The following is an 11,141-nucleotide window of genomic DNA, read 5'->3' as shown; positions in this document are numbered from 1 at the left end:
TTCTGAGAAGGAGCACAGAGCAGACAGAGGGTCACGGGGGTGAGAAGAGGCCCCAGATCTGGGCGGAGCGTCTCCAGAGGATGAGGAGTCCTCCTGAGCCCTCGTCACGGAGAAACCCAGAGCCCAGGGCGGGGCCGTCCCCTTGCTGTGGGTCGTGGAGATGGGAAGGCGGAAGGGCAGTGGCCGCCCCTGACTCACCACATCCTGCGCGTCTCTGTCCTTCAGGCCAGGGTCTCATCCACATGCAGTGTGGGGACACTCAGAGCAGACAGGACGATGTCCATCCTCCCTGCTCTTTTCTGCCTCGGTCAGTTGTGAGGACATGGGGACGGGGTAGCAGGAGATGGGGCAGCGGCACATTCTTGTTCATGGGGGAGGGACAGCTGGACTCAAGTGGGGAGAAGGCAATCTGACCCCTCACCCTCATCTGCAACTACCAGGAAGCTCAGAGGATCAAGGAGGCTGCTGCAGAGATTCCGGAGAGCAGACCTGTAAGTGAGGGTCTCGGGGGAGCTCATGGGTCCCAGTTCAGGTCCCGCCTCTGTGGCTCTCACTGTGGAGCTCAGGGTCACTTCTCTGCTTGAAGTATGAAGTTCCTGTCTGGCCCCCTCCTGTTCACAGGCCTATGGTGACATCAGTCACTTCAGGGGCCTCACAGAACTCAGAAAGGCAGAGCCCCATTCCTACCCAACGTCCTTCTTTCTAGAATGGCTCCATGACAGGCTCCATCTCGGTCCAGACAGGTCACGTTGTGGCATAAGGAGAGCATGTGACCCTGCTGTGCCAGGAATGGAGTCTGAGAGATACTTTCCTTTGACCATGAAAGGATCAGCACATTCCCCCCTTGCCCAGTTTCTCATGAGTCTTGTGACTTCTCCCCATGGGGTGACATAAAAGTGCTAGAACTCACACACCTCCCCATGGCTGTGGGGAACCCTGGAGCTCCTGGCCTCAGGCGAGCCGACATATAGCCTGCTCTGTCTGTGCTCACTCAGTTCAGGGCTCTGTCTCTTCAGAGTCGGAGGGAGTTATAAATGGGGGAGTTGGGAGGTCTCCACAGAAGAGGCTGCTCAGCAAACCCTGACTGCAAGCCCTCCATGTATCCTAGATCATCAGCTGTTGACTTAGTGGGAGCTCAGCTAGAGCTGAATAAGCGTGGGGTTTGCCTCTCAGACAGAGCACAGAGCACAGCACTGAAACATTTCTATATTGCGACCACTTTGTTACTAATCCTGAGCTCAGGGGCACAGTTGACTCTTGTCCAAAGTGGCATCTGCGCAGGTTCTGAGAGCACTAGAGGCTGAGATAATTGAAGGAGGAGATAGAGAACCTGGCAGAGTAGAGGCAGGGCTCATGAACGGACCATATAGAAGTTTTGATCTGAATAGTGAGGAATCGGAGACCCTATACCCCACGAGAAAGTCTCCTTTCTCCGCAGGACCTCACTCACACCCTCATTTCATGACTCTCAGATGCAGCCGACACCATCAGCCCATCAGAAAAGAAGTCCAACCCTAAGACTGGGGAGTAGTAGAAACGCTAGTTAATGGGCTGGGTGCAGAGGGGAGGTCATGTCCTGCCAGAGGGAGAAAGGTGTCCAGGGTGGACACCATGGATGGTGGGGTGACTCTGTCTTCTCTGGCCTCTGTCACCTCTTTTCCCTCATTTCTGAACCTCCCCCCAGACCAAACAGTGGAGGTTTTCATCCGCATCGGCGTGGCTGGATGGGTGCTGGTTGTTCTCGGGGTGCTGCTGTTTCAGGGTTAACGATTCAGCGAGAGGAGGGCCCGCGATGCAGCCGGGACATCAACACAGAGGGTCGGGGCACCTTTCAGAGTGGGGGAGCCGTGGAGCCCAGCTGATGGCCCAGGAGGTGGTGAAGGACAGTCTGGACCACAGGTGGGGAACTGTCTGCTGAGAATGTCAAGGGAAGTCCAAATAGGTCTGGGTGCAGGGAGTGCCTGAGTGCTCCCTGTGCAGGGCTCCTCCTCCTTTAAATGCCCGCTTTTCTCTCCCTTTATCTTTGCTGACTTTCCGTAATGACCCCCCTTCTTTATTCACCCCTAGGAAATGAGGATCCATCCCACATGGCTGTTTCGGGCCGCACACTTAAAACCTCATGTTCTCTTCCAGGCTCATGTAATAAAGAGTTTTTTATTTCCAATTACGACATGACCAGAGGCACGTTATTGGAGTCTTCATCTCATCGGTTCAGAAGACTTAACCTGGAATCAATCAATCAATACATGGGCAAACATCGCATGTGACCCTGGAAAGACGAGTACAAACTGGTGCCTACCACTCGTCTAGGACCCCACGATACTTCCTGTCTCCATCGGATGCCATGTGTACCGTTTCCCCAGAACTGGCATCGCTTGGTGTTTGAAGAGACAGCCTAGTGGGCTGCCACCTTAAAAAGTTTTGCTTTTTTAAGGATATGATCTGTGAATTCTTCCAGAGTTGTATATATATAAAGTAGAATATTGTTGAACCACCATAAAGGAGCCCAAATATGTAAACAGAGGCATGGACACATACAACAGACTGGACAGCTGTCAGAGGGGAGGGAGGAGGGGGTCGGGTAAAGGTAGGTGAAGGGACCAGCCAAAGAGCAGATATGCCTGATGCTTAGACACAGACAACGGTGCGGTGATGGCCGGAGGGAAGGGCCGTGAGGGCTGGTGGAGGCAGGCAAAGGAGGGGGGGAAACTGGGACACATCTGTAATGGTCTCAACCAGAAGAATGAAGAAAAATCCTCGCGCTTCAAGACAACATGAGTGGATCTTCAGAGCATGTTGTTTACTCTGCCAGATCGCACAGAGAAAAAGCACATCTGAATGAGCCCACGTATATGTGGAATCTAGAAAGGCCAGGTGTGTAGAAACAGAGAGTGGAATCGTGGTTACCATGGAGAGTGTGGGGAAAGGAGAGAGGAATCTCGACTTTCCGTTATAAGATTCATATTTTCTGGGACATCTAATGGACAGCATGGTGATTACAGTTAACAAGACTGTGTTATATACTGGAAAAGGGGCTATGAGAGTGCATCTGAAAGATTCTTCCTCACAAAAAGTAAGTGGTTGGCATATCACTTCTTGCATACTATTGTCACCTAAAGCTGAGGTGGTACCATATTGCAACATATAAATGTATCACATCAAACTACTGTACCTTTTACACTTATACAATGTTACTGTCAGTTATATCTAAAGAAAACGGTAAGATTGCCTGCACACTTGATAAGAATAACTTACATAGCGTAGAAAAATGTAATGTGCTCGGATACCAAATGTTGGAGAGGTTTTCAGTCTATCCACCTATGTATCCATTTATCTTCTATCTGTGTGTCAATGTTCTGGGTCAGCTCTCTCTTTACTTGGTCTATCTCTCTATCTATTTATCTGCTTATCTATCTATTCATTTATATATCTCGATCTGTCAATTATCTCTCTGGCCTCCAGTGCTGAAACAATTAAAAAGACAATTCTGTTGTCTGAGGCCCTGCACTTTGTTGTAATTTAGTGTACAACACCTTTACCAAGCCCCCATCCTCCCCTTCTCTTCTCTTTCTCCCTTTGCCCCACTCATCAAAGCTGGGTTTTGACTCACATCACAGCACATGATTTCAGCAAAAAACAAGTTTTGCAAGTTTTCCTCTCTTCTAAAAAAGCAGAGCAAAACTGGACAGTTAAATGCTTTCTCTTTCTCATGAGAGTAAAAAATATGCAAGTGATACAAGGCCTCATAATAGTTAGGTGGGAGACAAATTTCATATTTCTCCTGAAAATAGTTTTCATATCATTAACCCTTTTATATATTAGCTTGGCCAAAGAACAGTGACTGTCATAAGCTGTAGTAACTGGTACGTCGATTTCAAATGGCAGCAAGCAATGGAAAATCAATATGCGATTGAAGAGTTTAGGAAAACTAACTGTGACACTTGGGACATGAGGGGTGTTTAGTTATGATGGCTCAGCTGAGACCCTCAGCACATGCTATTTTTAGGGTGAGGAGACCTGGTCCTCTTCCTGTGTGACAGGCACCTTGGCACTGTACACACCGTGGCGTGGGGACACTGCCCACCACATCCTCTCACTTTGTCTCTTGAGCTTCACTTTAAAAACTGAAAAACATGTCATCCAAGAGATCTGCTAGAAACAACGTCCACTGAGAGTTTACCCTGTTCCCTGATGTAAGAACAGCACAAACTTCTGCTGTTGCAAAGCAAATACACAATGGTCACCACAGGATCCCCAAGTCAGGACAGCTCGCCTACTGTCCCGACGTCATGCTGACCCAGACCGAGTCCAGCCTTGAGCGGGACTGGGCATGTGTACCTGGGAGGCTTCCCTCGAAACCATGGACCAGCCCCATCTCCCCTGATTCTGTACTATTTTGTATGTGAAACCCGAGAGGTTATGGAGAATTCAGAACTGGGTCTTGGACAGCTCATTTCCAGAGCAAACTGAGATGTGTCTCTTCTCTAAGGGTTCTGTGTGGTTGGGGGGGGGGGATGTTTAATTTTATTTCTTTAATTGTTAATCCCTATACTCGTGTTCCAACTGTATCCTTTGCCCTCCTCCGCACATCCCGCCCTTCCGATGAGCTGTCACTCTAAGAATCCCAAGTCACCAATTCAAAAGAAATCACGCGCTTCTATGTTAATAACAGCACTATTTACAATAACCATGTTCTGGAAACAGCCCACGTGCCCACCAGCAAATCAGCGGGATAAAATCTGTGGAACCTTTACACAATAGAATACTATGCAGCAGAAAGAAAAAAGGAACTCCTACCTTTCCCATCATGGATGGAACTGGAGAATCTTATGCTAAGTGAAATAAGCCAGTCGGTGAAAGACAAATACGACTTGATCTCACCTATAGGAGGAATATGATGAACAAAATAAACTAATGAAGATAATCAAACCACAGACATGGAACCATGGGACAGAACGACAGAGACCAGAGAGGAGGGGGAGGAGGGATGATACTGGATGAAAGGGAAAGGGACTAGTGAAAGAACATGTGTGCGTGACACATAGACATGCACTGCAGAGTGGGGATGGACTGTGAGAGCAGGAGGTGTGATGGGCAGGGGAGAGCAAAGGGGGAAATGGGACAACGTAATAGAATGGCAATTTAAAAATCATTTTAGAAAAGCTTACCACAAACAATGAGTATTTTTTACATTTGTGTTAAGAAAAACTGACTGGCTAACTCTTCAGTCTGTCATCCATCTCGCATTGTTTTTGCATATGGGGTAAAGCAGGGGTCAAGTTCAGTTTGGTCCATAGACGCCCCCCTCCGCAGCTGGCCCTGCACCAGTGACGGGAGGAACAGGGTCTGTCCTCTGCACTCCAGGCGTCTCTGTCATGATCATGTGACTCTGCACTGCCTTCCCTCTGCTCCATCGGGCAGGGTATCTCTGCTTTTCACTTTCTGAAACTTCCTCCGTTCATCTACATCTCAATGACTGATTTCCTTTCCCTCATACCTCAGGCAGTGTAAATTCTGAGCGCACTTGTTGCGGGGGGGGGGGGGCGTGGGGTTGGTACCACTGGGCTACAAATGGAGGAAGTGAGAGCAACAGAGGAAGCAGGCTGTTCAAGGGTCCTTCAGCCATTCGGGATGTGGTATTGCAGCAACTGATATTTCAAGTGTGGGGGGTATTTTTCTGTCTCTAACGGAACTCCCGTGAGTCTCCATTTTTCCTGACTCCTCAAGAGTCTCCACAGGTCAAATAAATTCATGACACTCAACATCAAAAGTGCTTTGTGGAGGGAGAAATGACTCAAATGATTCACCCCAAGGAGAGGGAGAGAGAAACAGCCCACTTCTCTCAGAGACACAGAAGCAGGTGGAAAGAGTGTGAGACATGGACCCTGCATTCCAGGGCAAAAAGGAAGCACTGATCTCTCCTTGGGGAACAGAGTGTTTGCACACACTCTCGGGCTTGTCCAACCACTGTCCCCTTGCTTATCGTCATGATGGCTTCTTGGGTCTCTAGTCATCAAGGCAGGGAGGGAAGGTCACCCTTCATGTTACCAAGGCAGCAGCCACCTTCTGCTGCACCTTCTGCTGGGTTCTGAGTCCCGCACCCTTTGTCTCTTCTCCCAGCCACCCTCCACCCAGTCTTCCCAACCGTCTTTAGGAATCTCTCCATTTCTGCTCAAAATCCATATATAGTCCTCACTCATTTTAGGGTCATATTTTAGACTTCTGCACTGATGGCTATTCATGATCATCCACATGGGACCCTCCACCGTCAGCTCGCCCTTCTGCTGTCACCCACCAGCAGGGGTAGTTACCTGTGAACACACAGCCACTCACACACTCAATCTCAAACACTGATGCACACATACACTTACTCACAGACTGACACATATACCTCATAGATACACTCACGCGCATACACATAGTCACACATACTCCTGCAGACGTACATACCCACACAACCACACACACCCTCACACATACTCACACAACCATTCCCACACTATACACTCACACACATATGCAGTTACACACACCTACAGACACATTCACTCCATTCCCATTGAGCATTTCTGTTCTCCTGCCATATCTGCTTCTTAGAGTTATAGAGAAGTAGCAAATTCCTTCCCTACTTTCCCGCTAAAAGCCCAGGACCAGAAGTAACACTGAGATTTCTTCTCCTCCTTCTCTTCTGTACATGTGATGTGACAGCTAAAAATCATGCATGATACGTGGTAAATCCTTGTAAGCCTTTGACCTAATATTCTGGGACACATGCAGGATTGGAGTTCAATTAGTGTCGACATTATGTTTGATTTACACATATTGTATTGCTCTAGTTCCTTTGTAATACACAGCCCATATGAGATTCATAACTCGGTCTGATTGTGGCCATCCATTCCTGCATATTCCTTTGCCTCACAGACTTACTCCAAAGTCCTTGCGCGGGGTGAACCTGCCTTTGACCAGCCACCAACTCACCCTGCCCCAGTGCTATCAGCCAGTCTCTGTCACTAGGGTTCCCTCTTTTTTTTTCCTTTCATTCTCACTCCCTCCTCCTCGGGTTTCACCTCATTAAACAGCCCTTCCCTCAGCTCTGCTTGGGGTCTTACTTGCTTGGAGTGTCACCAAATACACTCCAAAAAAAGTTTCTCACCTCGTGCCCAGTCCAGACATATAGGAGAGGTGACCAATCGGTGTTTTTCTCTCTCATCAGTGTCAGTCTGCCTGTCTCTCCCTTCCTCTTTCTATAAAATCAATAAATATATCCTTCCATGAGGATAAACGCAAAAACAGCTGTTCCTTCACCCACAGTGTAGGCATGGTCCCAGGTGTTCTCATATTTTTTCTCATTTCTCCTGTGTAAGTAAAGTCATTTCCACTTTAGACTTAGAATGTTCACTTTGTGCTACAAAGGAGCTCTGAGGATACAGAGAATCCGACTCCTGAATTATGGGTGTATTCGTTTCTCGCACAGGTATTTGGCTGCACTAGGTAACCAGTAAATATTTGTTTACGGACAAGTCAGATATGGAAGTAAATTCCGTTAGTGGGAACCTGAGAAAAAAGAAGCAAAGTCTATTTAGAATAAGTCAATTGGTGGTCAGCTAAGGACCGCAGCCTGCATCCGCCCATTCTGAGAAGGAGCACAGAGCAGACAGAAGGTCAAGGGGGTGAGAAAAGGCCCCAGATCTGGGCTGAGAGTCTCCAGAGATGAGGAGTCCTCCTGAGCCCTCGTCATGGAAAAACCCAGAGCCCAGGGTGGGGCGGTCCCCTTGCTGTGGGTCGCGGAGATGGGAAGGCGGAAGGGCAGAGGCTGCCCCTGACTCACCACATCCTGCACGTCTCTGTCCTTCAGGCCCAGGGTCCCATCCACCTATAGTGCGGGGCCACTCAGAGCAGACGGCACGATGTCCATCCTCCCTGCTCTTCTCTGCCTCAGTCAGTTGTGGGGACATGGGGAAGGGGCAGCAGAAGATCACCTAGCGGCACGTGCTTGTTCATGGGGAACACCAGTCTCAGGAGCGCAAGGGGTGGAGGCTCTAAGGAAAGGGAATCAGCTCCAACATCCGGGTGCAAATCTGAGAGGGACTCTTCCAGGGCTGAGTCTGGACCAGAAAACCCACGAGCCGAATGGTGAGTCCTCCTCAGGCCCCCTGTCCCACCGCCTACTTCATCCTGGGGCTCAGGAGTGAACAAGATGTTCTGGGATGAGGGGATAAAAGAGGGGGGACAAGGGCTGAGCTGGAGGATGCGGGAGGGAAAGGGCTTCCTAATGCCGCCTCTGATTTCTTCCAGGGGCCCTCCCCAGTCCCACCATCTGGGCTGAGCCGGGGCCGGTGGTCCCTTCAGACAGCTCTGTCACCATCTGGTGTCAGGGGTCCCTGGAGGCTCAGGAGTACTGTCTGTGGAACAAAGATGTGGATAAATTCTCGAACAGACAGAAACCAGGGGCGACAACGGACAAGGCCAACTTCTCCATGAGAGACCCCTATGCAGGGAGATATTATTGTAAATACCGCAGCCCCACTGGCTGGTCAGAACTCAGTAACTCCTTGGAGCTGGTGCTGACAGGTGAGGGGGGTCCCAGCCTCAGGCTCGGCCCTCAGGAAGAGGGATGCTCTCAGAGTGCCTCCCTTCATACCCCAACTCAGGGGATGTGCGGGAGGTTGACTCCGTCTACCTTGCTGCCTCCTTCTCTCCAAGGATTCTACGACAAACCCAGCCTCTCAGCCCTGCCCAGCCCTGTCGTGACCTCAGGAGGAAACGTGACCCTCCAGTGTGCCTCACGGGAAGGAGTGGACGGGTTCACTCTGATTAAGGAAGGGGAAAGCGGGCACTCCTGGACCCTGGACTCACAGCCTGACCCCAGTGGGCAGTCCCAGGTCCTGTTCCTTGTGGGCCCCGTGACCCCCAGCCACAGGTGGACGTTCAGATGCTATGGATATTTTAGGAAGCACCCCGTGGAGTGGTCTCACCCCAGTGACCGCCTGGAGCTCCTGGTCTCAGGTGAGTGGCCTCTGACCCCATTTGTTCTGAGCTCAGTCGGCTCAAGGTCCTGTCCGCTGCAGACATCTGAGTTTGGATGAAGAATCAGGGTTCTGAGTGATGGTCGCCCAGCAGAGACCTTACCCCAAAGACCCTCCCAGCCTTGCCCATCCAGGATAGGAAGGTGGTAGGAGGGAAGGGGGAGTGTCTTGGGGGCCATAGAGCAGATGGAGGAGAAGAGTCTGGGTGATATGATGACCCCAGGGTTAGTCCCACACCCTCACCCACTCTGTCCTCATTCCCAGGACCCTCTGGAGGCCTCTGTCCCCCACCCACAGGGTCTGTCTCCACAGCCGGTGAGTCCCTGTGAACTCTGCTCAGAGGGAGCACAGACCAGCCCACGACGTTTTGAGGGTCCATCAGGGGGTCACATGTCCCCCAGACACTCCGGGGTAGAAGTGTGTCCCAGGGGCTGGGAGTCAAGCAGAGATGCTGGAACCGCAGCATTCCAGGGCATGGAGCCTGGCCGGTGATGGAAGGATGGTGGAGACAGAGGGTCATGTTGGGGCCATGGCTGGGGGAGGAACAGCTGGACTCAAGTGGGGAGAAGGCAGCCTGAACCCTCACCCCCATCTGCAATTTCCAGGAAGCTCAGAGGATCAAGGAGGCTCCAGCAGACATTCCGGAGACCAGACCTGTAAGTGGGGTCTCTGGGGAGCTCATGCGTACCAGTTCAGGTCCCGCCTCTGTGGCTCCCACTGTGGAGCTCAGGGTCACTTCTCTGCTCGGAATATGAAGTTCCTGTCTGGCCCCCTCCTGTTCACAGGCTTGAGGTGACATCAGTCACTTCAGGGGCCTCACAGAGCTCAGGAAGGCAGAGCCCCTTTCCACCGAACGTCCTTCTTTCTAGAATGGCTCCATGACAGACTCGACCTCTGTCCAGCCAGGCCACGTGGTGGCATAAGGAGAGCATGTGACCCTGCTGTGCCTGGCATGGAACCTGAGGGATACATTCCTTTGACCATGAAAGGGTCAGCGCATTCCCCCCTCGCCCAGTTCCTCAGGAGTCTTGTGACCTCTCCCCATGGGGTGACATACAGGTGCTAGCACTCACACACCTCCCCATGGCTGTGGGGAACCCTGGAGCTCCTGGCCTCAGGCGAGCGGACATATAGCCTGCTCTGTCTGTGCTCACTCACTTCAGGGCTCTGTCTCTTCAGAGTCCGAGGGAGTTATAAATGGGGGAGTTGGGGGGTCTCCACAGAAGAGGATGCTCAGCAAACCCTGACTGCAACCCCCCATGCATGTATCCTAGATCATCAGCTGTTGAGTTAGCAGGAGCTCAGCTAGAGCTGAATGAGCTTGGGGTTTGCCTCTCAGACAGAACAGAGCACAGCACTGAAACATTTCTATATTGCGACCACTTTGTTACTAATCCTGAGCTCAGGGGCACAGTTAACTCTTGTCCAAAGTGACCTGCGCAGGTTCAGAGACCTAGAGGCTGAGATAATTGAAGGAGGAGATAGGGTACCTGGCAGATTACAGACAGGGCTCATGAATGGACCATATACAAGTTTTGATCTGAATAGTGAGGAATCGGAGACCCTATACCCCACGAGAAAGTCTCCTGTCTCCGCAGGACCTCACTCACACCCTCATGTCATGACTCTCAGATGCAGCCGACACCATCAGCCCATCAGAAAAGAAGTCCGACCCTCAGGCTGGGAGTAGCAGAAACGCTCAGTTAATAGGCTGGGTGCAGAGGGGAGGTCATGTCCTGCCAGAGGGAGGCAGGTGTCCGGGATGGACATCCTGGATGCTGGGGTGACTCTGTCTTCTCTGGCCTCTGTCACCTCTTTTCCCACATTTCTGAACCTCCCCCCAGACCACACAGTGGAGGTTTTCATCCGCATCGGCGTGGCTGGATGGGTGCTGGTGGTCCTCGGGGTGCTGCTGCTTCAGGCTCGAGTCAGCGAGAGGAGGGCCCACGATGCAGCCGGGACATCAACACAGAGGGGCACTTTTCAGAGTGGGGGAGCCATGGAGCCCATCTGATGGCGCAGGAGGTGGTGAAGGACAGTCTGGACCCCAGGTGGGGAACTGTCTGCTGAGAATGTCAAGGGAAGTAAATGAGCTCTGGGTGCAGGGAGTGCCTG

General features: G+C 51.2%; 1 protein-coding gene across 1 annotated transcript; it reads left to right on the top strand.

Moving 5' to 3' along the window:
* Nucleotides 1–276: 276 nt before the first annotated feature.
* Nucleotides 277–11,040, top strand: LOC129082465 (leukocyte immunoglobulin-like receptor subfamily A member 5). Its single transcript, XM_054588161.1, has 7 exons — nucleotides 277–307; nucleotides 8,098–8,133; nucleotides 8,296–8,571; nucleotides 8,704–9,006; nucleotides 9,291–9,341; nucleotides 9,929–9,940; nucleotides 10,871–11,040. Exons 1-7 carry the CDS (start codon nucleotides 277–279, stop codon nucleotides 11,038–11,040), a joined length of 879 nt encoding a protein of 292 aa, XP_054444136.1.
* Nucleotides 11,041–11,141: the final 101 nt, after the last annotated feature.

This window comes from Pteronotus mesoamericanus, unplaced genomic scaffold, assembly GCF_021234165.1.
Source record: "Pteronotus mesoamericanus isolate MK-2021 breed Mesoamerican mustached bat unplaced genomic scaffold, CSHL_Meso_final scaffold_128, whole genome shotgun sequence".
Classification (NCBI taxonomy): domain Eukaryota; kingdom Metazoa; phylum Chordata; class Mammalia; order Chiroptera; family Mormoopidae; genus Pteronotus; species Pteronotus mesoamericanus.
The sequence above is the reverse complement of the archived record's forward strand: the minus strand, read 5'-3'. Positions and strand labels throughout refer to the sequence as shown.

What these genes read in the sequence shown, in the direction of transcription:
- LOC129082465 (XM_054588161.1), top strand. Translation starts at nt 277, where the DNA reads ATGTCCATCCTCCCTGCTCTTTTCTGCCTCG. An exon ending in GAAAACCCACGAGCCGAATG is followed by an intron (nt 8,134 to 8,295) that starts GTGAGTCCTCCT and finishes GATTTCTTCCAG; the next exon opens with GGGCCCTCCCCAGTCCCACC. An exon ending in CCTGGAGCTCCTGGTCTCAG is followed by an intron (nt 9,007 to 9,290) that starts GTGAGTGGCCTC and finishes CCTCATTCCCAG; the next exon opens with GACCCTCTGGAGGCCTCTGT.